This window comes from Melanotaenia boesemani, chromosome 18 (assembly GCF_017639745.1).
Source record: "Melanotaenia boesemani isolate fMelBoe1 chromosome 18, fMelBoe1.pri, whole genome shotgun sequence".
NCBI classification, from domain to species: Eukaryota; Metazoa; Chordata; class Actinopteri; order Atheriniformes; family Melanotaeniidae; genus Melanotaenia; species Melanotaenia boesemani.
The window spans coordinates 20,651,022-20,663,813 of NC_055699.1; the positions used below are offsets into that span (position 1 = coordinate 20,651,022).

The 12,792-nt window shown below is 41.8% G+C and overlaps 1 protein-coding gene across 2 annotated transcripts; it reads right to left on the reverse strand.

The window, feature by feature from the left end:
• Positions 1-122: 122 nt before the first annotated feature.
• Positions 123-11,632, reverse strand: LOC121628558 (retinal-specific phospholipid-transporting ATPase ABCA4-like). Of its 2 annotated transcripts, XM_041967638.1 has the most exons (19): positions 10,527-11,632; positions 10,148-10,274; positions 9,969-10,063; positions 9,372-9,446; positions 9,073-9,242; positions 8,686-8,863; positions 8,457-8,572; positions 7,592-7,739; positions 7,380-7,503; positions 5,836-5,965; positions 5,640-5,760; positions 2,846-2,908; positions 2,661-2,767; positions 2,401-2,542; positions 1,961-2,095; positions 1,746-1,849; positions 1,563-1,655; positions 1,222-1,471; positions 123-1,094 (listed from the first exon to the last, which is right to left on the reverse strand). In XM_041967638.1, exons 4-19 carry the CDS (start codon positions 9,393-9,395, stop codon positions 975-977), a joined length of 2,025 nt encoding a protein of 674 aa, XP_041823572.1. In that variant the 5' UTR covers positions 9,396-9,446; positions 9,969-10,063; positions 10,148-10,274; positions 10,527-11,632; the 3' UTR covers positions 123-974. The 2 variants fall into 2 exon arrangements, with proteins under 2 accessions (XP_041823572.1, XP_041823570.1); XM_041967636.1 differs by lacking the exons at positions 9,969-10,063; positions 10,148-10,274; positions 10,527-11,632 and adding exons at positions 9,553-9,714; positions 9,794-9,810.
• Between the last annotated feature and the right edge of the window lie 1,160 nt (positions 11,633-12,792).

The window sequence follows — 12,792 nt, forward strand, 5'->3', positions numbered from 1 at the left end:
GCAAACTAACAGAAGCAAAGTAAGAAGTAAACTAAGCAGAGGGTAACGTATTTAAAACAGTGTAACTGCTATTAGGCTTTACTAAATGTAGTTGAATGCTTTTTAAGAAAAGTGAACAAAGCTTAAAGAAAAATCCAACTTTATTTTAAATGATGCTTGACATAGAAACATTGTGTGTCATCTTCCTGTAATGACACCAAGTGATGGTGATGTGAAGACAAAAGTTAAACATGTGTATGATGACATGTAAAAGAAAATGTAATACATGGAAACCAAAATGTCACATCATGTGGAAATGTCTAACAGCAGCAAAGAGATGTTTGATTTTGGAATAATTATCAGCAGTATTGCATTAGCATATTGCCAACATCTTGGTCAAAATTGTGATGCAATAAAGTGCTAAAGCTATGCTTGTCTGAGTGATTTTTTCACATTTAAAAAGGCAATTAAAGACAATCTTGCTTGGCATCTGAAGCAAAAAAAAATATTCAAAAGGACCTAAGCTATCTAACAACCTGATATATATAAAAGTCGCAGTCTTTTTCATATAAATCTGTTGCATTTAGTTTACAAGGCCTACAAGGTGAGCAGAACGTGGAACATATAGCAGGCACATAAATGCTCGCTAACCCTGTTAACTGGAAAAGCAAAGAAAAGCATGTGCAATATCAAATCAATTTAAAGGGCTTTCTCTTTGAGTTGCTCTATGGTTAGGTTTATAACACAAATAAACGAGCAAATGCCCCATTTTAAAGGCTCCTCCAGATTGAAAGTGCCGATCTCTTACACCCAACGTTTAATGATGCAAGTTCATCCTCTGTGGTTTTTAGTATCCAAAACTGATGCATTCACAGATCTTATCAATGTTGGAAAGATGTTTCTGTCAATGTAATCCTCCAAAGTGCAGGCAACTCCACAGGACAGTGGTATTAAAAACCAACAGCTCTCGTCCAGTTCATCTCACTAAAGCAAGTTCACTTCCTTAAAGACTTGACGGGTGTGGTATCAATGTAACGCTGCGCTCCAGCAGCTTTTGGATGCAATACAATTGTGTCATCTTCTCTTGACTGTTGCTTGGCAAAATTCACAAACACCTGCAGGGAAAAATAAAAAATGGATGATGTAAGGTTCATTAAGTTATGTATATATACAAAGTATTTAATAAAAAAATGGTCTGAAATATGTATAAAATAAATATGTTAATGTGAATCCTGTACTCACCTGGTCGAGCGTGGTCTGTGACACAGAGTAGTCTTCTATATTGAGCTTATCCTTGTTACCCAGGACCATTTGAAAGATCCTTGCAAGCGAAGAGGAGGAGATCTTGTACTGTAGGGTGTTATAGTGTTTCTCTGTTTGAATGCAGCCAGGGAAAGTGCTCTCCATGAAAGCTTCAGCAGGGTTCAGGTCCACAGCACAACCAGGCTTAGCTGCCCTGATTTTCATGGTCACCACATAGCCATCACCAAATCTGGATCAGTATAAAGTTTTTATTGGATTATGTCCATGTTTTGGTGTATTTGAATGTTCATTACAATATGAAAAGAAGTGAAATGACTAACTTGTATTTTAGATGCTGAATGGTTCCCAGACATTTGAAGGATCCGTTGACCATAATGGCTAAGCGGGTACACAGTGCTTCACACTCCTCCATACTGTCAAATTGAAATCATAGCAATTACATTGCATGCTTACATCTACAAACACATGCACACACATACATTTATATACCATCATTAGTTTACCTGTGTGAGGTGAGGACCACTGCTCTTCTGTCCTGAATTACACTCATGATGGAGTTCCACAAAAACCGTCTAGAGAGAGGGTCCATACCTGTAGTAGGCTCATCCTAAAGTACCAGAATAACCAACATGTTTACATTTGTATGAAAGAATTTCATCTGGTCATTCTCATAACTGTGATTCCCATTCATTCCTAGTTTCATTGGGGTTGGCCTCACCAGCAGCACCAGAGCAGGACATCCAATCATGGCAATGGCAGTGGACAGTTTCCTCTTGTTACCTCCACTGTAGGTCCCAGCACTGTGACCTGCATACTCTGAGAGTCCCAGCTTCTGAATGGCCCATTCTGCTACCTAAAAAGTAGGAGAATATGTGTTACAATGTTAGATTTCCACTGAACATTTCCTACAACTTATATGGGTCCTGGTCATAAAAACAGCAGTCTTAGCACGGAGACTTAGATCTACCTCCCCTGAGCCATCACCTCAAGCTTTGAGACATATTTCTTAAAATGTTTGCTTACTTTGGTTGTACATTCCCCCAAAATAGCAGCTATAGGAGTTCAAAAATCCACTGAAGCAATGTTGCAAATTAGCTTTAGCTCCGATCCCTGTGCTCAGGTACCTCTACAGGACACCTAACATGAACCCTTAATTACCTTGCTGATCTCAGACTCTGGGACCCCACGGAGGCGGGCGTACAGGTGTAGATGTTCTCTGCCCGTTAGCAGCTCATCTATAGCATCAAACTGTGGGCAGTAACCCATGTTCTGATGGACGTCCAGGATATTGGTCAAAATGCTGCAGAGACAACAGAGTGGAAACCAAGCTGAACCTGAAGATGAGTTGAATTATAGTATAGACACCACCTCTAACGACATAAGGCTGCATCTTTATGGGTTAATTTGAATTTAGGAACCTGTGACCAGCAACTGAAGCCTCTCCTGAAGTGACATCTATATCCCCAGTTAACATCTTAAATGTTGTGGTCTTCCCTGCTCCGTTTACCCCCAGGAGACCAAAGCACTACAGATGAAGATGAGGAGGAAAAGAAAGTCACACACTTGCCCATTTAAAAATTCATTCAACCAGAGCTAAACCAACCTCTCCAGGTGATACTCCAATACACATTCGGTCCACTGCAGGTATGATTGTTCCTGTGTACGTCTGGTAAGGCAAAGTAAGAAAAAAATTAAATATCCATCCATCCATTTTCTGCCGCTTATCCGTCAGGTTGCGGGGCAGCTGCCTAAGCAGGGAAACCCAGACTTCCCTCTTCTCGGCTACATTTACCACCTCATCCAGAAGGATCCCGAGGCGTTCCCAGGCCTTCCAGTTAGACGTGCCAGAACACCTCACCAGGGAGGCGTCCAGGAGGCATCCTGACCAGAACATCGAGCCACCTCATCTGGCTCCTCTTGATGGAGAGGAGCAGCAACTCTACTCTGAGCCCCTCCCGAATCACCGAGCTTCTCACCCTATCTCTAAGGAAAAGCCCGGCCACCCTGCGGAGAAAACTCATTTCGGCTACTTGTATTCGCAAACTTGTTCTGTCAGTCACTACCCACAGCTCGTGACCATAGGTTAGGGTAGGAACGTAGATCGACTGGTAAATCAAAAGCTTTGCCTTTTAGCTCAGCTCCTTCTTCACCACGACGAACCAATGAAAAGTCTGCATCACTGCAGAGACCGCACCGATCTGCCTGTTGATTTTCCGCTCCATCCTTCCCTTACTTGTGAACAAGACCCTGAGATAGGTGAACTTCTCCAGTCAGGGCAGGACCTCATTCCCAACCCAGAAAAAGCACTCCACCCTTTATCAGCTGAGGACCATTGTCTCAGATTTGGAGGTGCCGATTCTCATCTCAGCCGCGTCACACTCGGCTGCGAATCGCTTAGGTGAGAGTTGAAGATCATGTCCTGATGAAGCCAACAGAGCCACATTATCCGCAAATAGCAGAGACCCAATCCTGAGGCCACCAAACCAGATACCCTTAACGCGTCAGCTGCACCTAGAAATTCTATCCATAAAAGTTAGAAACAGAATCGGTGACAAAGGGCAGCTCTTATTAAGTCCAACCATCACTGGAAACGATTCTGACTTACTGCCAGCAATGCGGACCAAGCTTTGACACCATTCATACAGGGACAGGACAGCTCGTACAAGTGGGGCCGGCACTCCATACTCCCGGAGTACACCCCACAGGAGTCCCTGGGGGCATGGTCGAATGCCTTCTCCAAGTCCACAAAGCACATGTAGACTGGTTCAGCAAACTCCCATGCCCCCTCCAAGACACTGAAGAGAATATAGAGCTGGTCCACTGTTCCACAACCGGGACAAAACTACACTTCTCCTCCTGAATCTGAGGTTTAACTATCCAATTGACCCTCCTCCTCAGCACCCCTGCATGTACCTTACCAGGAAGGCTGAGGAGCAAAATCCCCTGTAGTTGGAGCACACCCTCCGGTCTCTTTCACCACCCTAGTCTGCCAGGACAGGGGAACTGTCCCCGATATCCACGTGATGTTGCAGAGGTGTGTCAGCGAAGAGAACTCTACAGCATCCAGAGCCCTAAGGAACTCATCCACCCCCGGGGCCCTGCCACTGAGGCGCTTTTTAACCACCTCAGTGACCACAGATGGTGGACCAGAATCTTCTCAAAGTCGTCTGGAAGTCATTCTCCATGGCCTCTCCAAACTCCTCCTATGCCCGAGTTTTTGCCTTAGTGACTGCTGAAGCTGCGTTCCGCTTAGCCCGCCGATACCCACTAGCTGCCTCTGGAGCCCCACAGGCCAAAAAGGCCCAATAGGACTCCTTCTTCAGCTTGATGACATCCCTTACTGCTGGTGTCCACCAACAAGTTTAGGGGTTACTGCCACGACAGGCATCGCCGACTTCACGGCCACAGCTCCGGCTGGCTGCCTCAACAAAAGAGGCACAGAACACAGCCCACTCGGACTCAAGGATCCTCACCTTACCTGGGATATGGTTGAAGCTCTGCCAGAGATGGGAGTTGAAACTCTTTCTGACAGGGGACTCCGCCAGATGTTCCCAGCAGACCCTAACAACAAGCTTGGACCTGTCAAGCCTGATCGGCATCCTCCCCTACCATCTGAGCCAACTCACCATCAGGTGGTGATCAGCTGACAGCTCCACCTCTCACTTCACCCGAGTGTCCAAGAAGTTGATAATTAAACTGTGGCCTAGAGTTTCCTGGTGCCAAGCGCACATGTGGACACTCTTATGCTTGTACAAGGTGCTCTTTATGGACAACTCATGGCGAGCACAGAAGTCCAATAACAAAACACCCCTTCGATTTAGATCAAGGGGACCATTCCTCCCAATCGCACCCCTCCAGGTCTCACTGTCATTGCCCACATGAGCATTGAAGTCCCCCAGCAGAATGAGGGAGTCCCCGGAAGGTAATGTTCTCTAACACCCCTTCTAGCGACTCCAAAAAGGGTGGTTACTCTGAACTGCTGTTTGGTGCATAAGCACAAACAACAGTCAGGACCTGTCTCCCCAACTGAAGGCGGAGGGAGGCTACCCTCTCTTCCATCGGGGCAAACCCCAACGTACAGGCACCAAGTCAGGGGGCAATGAGTATGCGCACACACCTGTTTGGCGCCTCTCACCGGGATCAATTCCAGAATGGAAGAGGGTCCAGCCCCCTCTCAAGGACAGTAGTTCCAGAGCCGTGCGTCTGTCGTCATCACAGGGGTGCTTTGAGTCGCGCTTCATCTGGTCCCTCCTCTAGACACCTGTTTGCCATGGGTGACCTACCAGGGGCATAAAGCCCCCGACAACATAGCTCCTAGGATCGTCAGGACGTACAAAGGTTCTAAATCTGTCTTTGTTTCTGTTTTTTAAACATTAATTTTAGAGGGAATGTCTCACCTTGGATAGGTCTTTTATGCGTAAAATGTCATTTGTTTTTCCACTCTGACGGATTCGCTGTCTTTCCTCAGCCACATCTACGTCTTCGTCTAAAATGTGAGGCTTTGGGCCATCTGGAATCCTGTGAATAGAAAATGGCTACTTAGCAAATCAAGTTTTCAGTCTATGAAAGTTATCAAAGCTCTGTTGCACTTGCCAATGATCCAGGAAGAAGCGATACTGGAAAAGGATGTTTAAGATGAAATAGACAAATCCCTCTACAGCCATGCAGAACAAGTTCTTCCCTAGGAAGTTCCAGCTGTAGGGGTCTGGACTGTAGTCCTCACCTGAGGAAGTATACAAACACAGCACACCTGTAGGTCTTGCTTCCACGTTTAATGTTGGCTGTTTCCACAAGTCAGATTAACTTAATTCATTTCAGTTTTGACATTTCAGTTGATTACTGGACACTGCTGCAAAATGTTTGGTGTCCAGGTAGTTTTAAGAAATAGTTTCCACTTTGCAGTTGGTAAATGTTTGGTATCAACTATCAAACACAAGAAATGATTCATCAGTCCTTAAAAGTCTATTTGTGTAAGTATTGCTTGTATTCGCGTGATGCCAAATCAGTGTCATTAGTTCTGCAAAACAGAAGTGGTCAACCTAGCCCATTGTGGACCAGAGTGTGTGTGGTGAATGTGTTCTTGATCGCATAAATATATTACTTTTACATTGTTTTTGGTTTTTGTTTTTTTTTACCTTGAAAATCATGGAAATGATCTAGGTGACTTCAGGGTTCCTCTTTAATTCATCAAAAACAGAAGGACAGTGGAGCCAAGGATTTTAAGAAAAGACATCCAGCAAAGGATCTTGTGAGCCTTTCACTGGGACCAAAAGGAGCTGAGTCCCATCATGTCAGAGTTTGCAGCAATCACTTAGTTTAAGGTTTGTAAATCACTTTACTTCAGTTGGTTACACTCTGTCTCTCTGTTAGCTTCTGCTATTTTGTGGCTATAATTAAAGTTCATGGTATGATAAAAGTTGTCGCTGTTTCTTGTTTTACTAGTCAGGATTGCAGTTGCTAAGCAAGAAGCTGGCATGCAAGTTGTTCTAATTTTAGCTTGTGTCTTTCTGAGGAAGAGGATGAAGTGTGCATTCACACCAAGATAGCCTGCTAGACTCGGTACGATTGGGGGCATCAATTCAGTTGGGGGTTGCAACATTCAGCTGGTCCAAATTTGCTCTCACACTGCACTTTCGCAAACAAACCAACAAGACATTTTAATAACATTTCCCCATCCTTGCCAGAGGCAACACTGCATCAACAGTTACTAAAGAACAATACAAAACAAACAATGAAAAAAAATTGTTCATCTATTGGTTATAACAGCACATCTTCTGTTTCCACCACATTCAAAACATGGAGCTGCAACAGATCCTTGCGGTCTTGGGTTGACTATATTTCTATCAGTGTTTTTCCACGTCTCACTAGAAGAATTTTCTCCCAGCTATTGTCCAACACGGGTCAGTGTTTTTGTTGTGTTTACCCACAATGGCTTTTGCGTTGTATTCTGCTTCCTGCATTTGGTTAAACTGAAGTGGGCAGAGACTTAACTTAACTGTAGGTAGACCTGAATTTGCTTCTTTGATCTGCATTAGAGTCCATTTGCACATGGTTTATTTGACCACCACTTTCTTCACTAAAATATCATGAACCAGCAACAGTTACCTGACTGAATATAAGTGTGATTCTGTTCCTACCAAATCGAGCGTAGATATCAGTCACAGCCTGGTTCATGGCCATGTCGATGAGACCTCGGCCCAGGCAGTAATGAGGAAAGATGAGCAGAGCTGCCTTTAACACCTGATTCAGTCTGTACAAAGCCTGGACAGCAACCCAACAAACACAATGAGTGTGAGGTAAAACAGACTGAAAACAGAAGTAAAGAAAAAGAAATTTCCGCCAGACTTACTGTGGTGCTCTCAAACAGGTCCAGGATGAAGGTAATGGCGCTGCTGTTGATGCCGATGAAGAGATTGATGCATGACAGAGAGACATAGGCTGTGCTGGGGATGCTGAAGATGTAGGACATGGGGTACATCATGGGTGTTACAGACCAGCTAGGAGAACGGAAGATCAACAAGATGCTCCGTCAAGTCAATGCCAAATGTAAAGCTTCACCTAAAAGACATCCTGTTAGATTTGATTGTTTTGGTAATCACATGTGGAATTCACCTATACATTAACAAAATGTAGAAGATATTAAACTTAATTTTTAGTTGTAATTTTGGATAACGTATCTAAAAAGTTTTTTTTTTTTCTTTGTAAATATATTTTCTATATTTATTTAATGATATTAGTCATTTAAACCTATGATTTTTAGATATTTTCATATATTTCACACTATTTTATATTTTAAAAAATGCTATATAATAAAACTGATGACTTCTAATAATGTCCTTTATTTGAGATTAGCTTTAATGTAAATTGCTTTTGTTAACATTATGAAACCATTTTGAAGAGACAAAATGTAAATGTTTAAATCGGGTTATTAAAAACTAATGAAGCAAATGAATATGGGTGCAAAACAACAAAGTACATAAGACTTTTCATATCACTATAACTGACCACTATTGAAAGTGTAGAAAAAGAAAAACATTTACTTTTAAAAAACTTGACTATAGTTTATAATGTGACATTTAATAACAGCACGCACATTTGTATATAAACTTTACTCTTTAAGGCTATTTCTAAATAATCCATTTGTGACAGATGTAATTTAGTTTTATTTTAGTGTGAACATGTGTAGTTAAAGCAGTAAAGTAATGACAACTTACCCATAAAGCATAAGCAGGGTGATAAGTGGCTGCAGGTTGGTGGGTGAGGTGTAGCATTTCTTATCAAAGAACATGAAGATTTTCACTACCATGGCTGCACTGATGGAGTAATTCACCTGCAGAAAGTCACAGTAAACACCCACTTCTGTTAAAGCTGACCTCTTAAGGTCCAGATCAGACTGATACACTTCAAACTAGCATGCTTAACAAGATAAGATGTCCACTGTACCATGTCCCATAGGAAGTTGGCCATCCAATAAACCAGTGGACTGACACCACTGACGAACTGCAGGTGTTTGGCCTGAGTGACTCTCTCCTGGATGAGATAGAGGACAAAGCTGGCTGGGACAAAGGACATGGCAAATATGACACATATGGCCACCACTGCATCCACTGATGTGGTGAGACTGGAGAAAGAAAGGAGAAACAGAGTTTTTATCAGCTTTAGTCAAAGAAATCTCAGGTATTTGTTGTTTTTTCACAAATTACTTATTTTTTGATACTACTAAAGGAAATATCACAGATTGGATAACTGAAAATACCACAGCACAGACTTAGGATGCAAAAAAAAGCAGTACGGTATGATAAAATGATTATCTAGCTGATAGTAACTCACACAGTGATCTCAGAGAGCTGCTCTTTGGTGAGATTCAGAGGATGGTTGATCGCAGTGATTCCATATCGATCCAAATTAGCTCCTTTAGGCAGGTTTGCCCGGAGAATGGCGTTGTTGGCTACATTCATAAAAGATACCATGGCATGCCAGCCCTTATTGTTATACCACACCTGTAAAAATAAAATAAAATAAAACACTTTGACAACTGATGATTTGTAATATTGCAGGTGCTTTATACATCAACTACCTCATTTATGATCAAATTTCACATCCAGAAGACAAGCTCTTCCTGGACTGACCTTGACATTGTTTGGAGTCTCCATGTACCTGAGGAATGTCCCTACATCCTTCAAGGTTTGTTTGCAATGTTGGCCCTAAAAATAAACATGTAAAGGGTTTGTTACTAACTATATCACAGACTGTGCTAAAACAGAGGATGTAAGCAAAGAAAACACACAATGCTTTGTTTGAAAGCCTCACCCCAGTAACATTGGGAAGTCGCCCAAGCTGAGCTGCTAAATCCTGGATGGTATTTGGTTGTACTCCTAAAACAGAAAGCTGTACTAACTGTACTACACTGTTACAACCACTAGAGGGCGAACTACACCAGTATATGTGTTCATGTCCTTCCATGAACTATACCTAGGAATGAGAGTGAGATAAATATTTGAAGATGAATGTAATCCTCCAGTGTTTAACTAAAATCGATGTTGGAAATTACCTTTGTTCATTCACCCAATATTTGCTTTTCAAGCTGCATAGCAATAAGACGAGAGATTAAATTATTTCTCATATTGCAATGCAATACTACAAACAATACCAATTATGCATTTTATCAAAGTTCTATTTCTGTCTTTTGCATTTTTCATTTGAACTGTGAACTAAAAAACCTTTACCTGGTTCTAATTAGAGTGGGGTAGGTTTTCACCAGGTAGTCAGAGATGTTCCTACCAGTCAGGTCCATCAGAACATCTCCTGTTGACTGGATCCTCTGATGAGCAAAATAACAGAGTACATTTTAAATCAGCTGCAGTAGATCTAAGACAAGTGAAGAAGCAAAAGAGAGTGAACCAACCTGTGGAGGTGGCAGGCCTCCGGCCCGTTCAGGACATACGGGGAGCATGGTGAGTTTCCTGGGCATGTTGCACTGACATGTTGGAGACCGTCAGTGCCAGAAAGACAAAGCTGGCTGGGAGCATGATCTACCGAAGACACAAACATAAGTGCGATATAAAAACCAGCAAAAATTAAACACATATATGGAGGCCTGTGGGGGACAAAAATATACAGATTCTTTTTAATTTAAGAAATTTAAAAGAAAGGAGTAAAATAGATAATTTGACAGCCAACCCTAAACTTTAAATGTACATTTAATGCAAATCCTATGATGTTAACAATATAAAAGGCTGTAAAATTATTTATATTGATGATGTGAAATACCACAGGAAGATTACCTGGGCTATAAAGTCTTTGTAGGAGCGTGTGGCATGGTGCAGCCTCTTGATCAGCAGAGCAAAGAACTGTTTGATGGTCAGACAGAGGCCTTGGACCTGGTAGGACCCCCTGCCAGTGTTGCCAACTTGGCGACTTTCTCGCTAAATCTGGCGACTTTCCAAACCCTCTTGGCGACTTTTTTTGTCAAAAGCGACTAGCGACAAATCTAGCGACTTTTACTGTAGTTATTGGAGACTTTCTGGTGTTTTGGAGACTCTTTGAAAGCACATGTTGTTCTGCAGTTACTGTCGTGAACGAGCAGCGTGTGCTGCAGGAGCCCCTCCCCGTCCCAAAACACTCACACTGGCGGTCAGTCTCAACAGTAGCTCGGGCAGATGCTGCAGTCAGAGCAGCAGAGAAGAGACCCACACCGCTCGCTTACACACTGAAAATGAATTGTGCATGCGCAAAGGCGCCGCTGATCCCGCCCTGGCTTACAGAGCGGGATGTAAATGTTTTTTTCGCTGTCATACTAAAAAAAAAAATTGCAGTGAATAAGTCCAGTGAACACTGTTACATGGCTGAAGTTTTTTACTCCATGTACAGTGATCCTCAAAACATCTTGTATCTGACTTTTTTGAAGTCAGGGCTTGGTGAGGTACAGTTGGCCATCAAGGCTTTTGAGGGTGAGCAGGTAGATCCTCCTAAACTTCTTGACAGCTTGGTTAGCCTGATAAAGTCTGGGAGTAGCAAGGTGCTGAATCCAATGGCAAGTATTGATGTGCTCAAAGAGCCAATTGATGGATACATCAGTTGTAGGCTTCTAAGTGCAAAAAAAAAAAAAAAACTAACTCTGCCAAAGTGTCTCTTTTGTGTTACTTTGCCGGTCCCAAGCCCGGATAAAGGAGGAGGGTTAGACATAGAGCAATTCCACGGGACTTAACAGTCCTTTGGTTAAATTTGATATTTTAACAGTTAACAATAAAGGACAATGATTTATGTAATGTGGATCTCGACAAAGATTATCAATGCTTATTTTTAAAAGTGATGGCCAATTTCAATGACAAAAATCCAAAAACAAAAAAACAAACCAAGAATCAACAAAAAAATTTGTAGTTCTAAACATATTTAGGGTGTTTTTGACTATACTTTTGTCTCTCCACAATGTTATTTCTTTTTCCTACAATGGCCATTACATTACATGCAAATGGCCAATTATGCAAATTAGGCGATGACGTCATTTAGCGACTTCTAGCGGCTTTCAGGACAGCCAATAGCTACTTTCCTTACTGAAGAGTTGGCAACAGTACTGAGCGAGCAGCCAGACAGCCAAAGAAAGTGAAGTCTGGAAATCATAAAAGGGAGAGAAAAAAACACAGGGTAAGAAAATGAAAAATGAAAGTGAGGGGCAGCTGCTTCTTATTCATTAGTTAGAGAAGAGGTGAGCAGCACCTGAACTAACAGTCTGAGCTGATATCAGCAGCAGATGTCTTGGGAATATGTTAGGATTCATTTGGGGACAACACACATGTATTACTATCAGAAATTCATCAAAGTTGTTAAATAATTTGATGTTACAGACCTTGTGATAAAAACAGATCCACTTACTGTCCATATTTAGTCCTTTCCCAGTGACCAGTCATTACATATTTGATATCAATGGATTCTTTGTCATTTGTGAGGATGCTATTGACATTGTGTTATCTGAAGAAGTGAATGCACCAGACCCTGAAGTCTGTAATGTTGATAACAAATGATCTACCATAAATTAATAAAATAAAACAATGACTGATGAATAAGTCAGAGTCTGATTATTATTAAAACTCCTGCTGTTGGTGCTTTTGAGTCAATTCCTTATAAAAAAATATCTAACCTGGAAAAAGGGCTGTCTTGTAATTATTACTGAATTACTTTATTCAGTAACGGAGTGACATGAATCAGAAATCTGCCCAGCCTGCATGTTTTAGGGTACAAAGTAGAAGTTCATAGTCAGACAGGAGGAACAATACAAACATGACTCATGTGTTTGTTGGTGTAGCCTAACAAAAGGTTTAATGCTTAACAATCACATATATTGAACCTATCAGTACCACTGTAACATTGCAATTATCAGTATGAGCAAAGATTAACATCATGAACCACATGGTCCTCATTCTCAGACACAGCAGCAGGTCCATCATCATGTCCAGATGATCACTGAGCTCATGGAGGCAGTTATGTTATTCAGTTTATAATCAATCATCTGTAGCTTGTTCAAACAAAATAATCTCAGTAACACATTAAGTT

Bases quoted from the DNA above. Each gene is read 5' to 3' on its own strand.
- LOC121628558 (XM_041967636.1), bottom strand. From the start codon at position 9,705: ATGGAAGGACATGAACACATATACTGGTGTAGTTCGCCCTCTAGTGGT. The intron at 5,966-7,379 runs GTAGGAACAGAA...ATACTTCCTCAG, and splicing joins TGATATCTACGCTCGATTTG to GTGAGGACTACAGTCCAGAC. The intron at 1,095-1,221 runs GTGAGTACAGGA...TTTTCCCTGCAG, and splicing joins CACAGACCACGCTCGACCAG to GTGTTTGTGAATTTTGCCAA.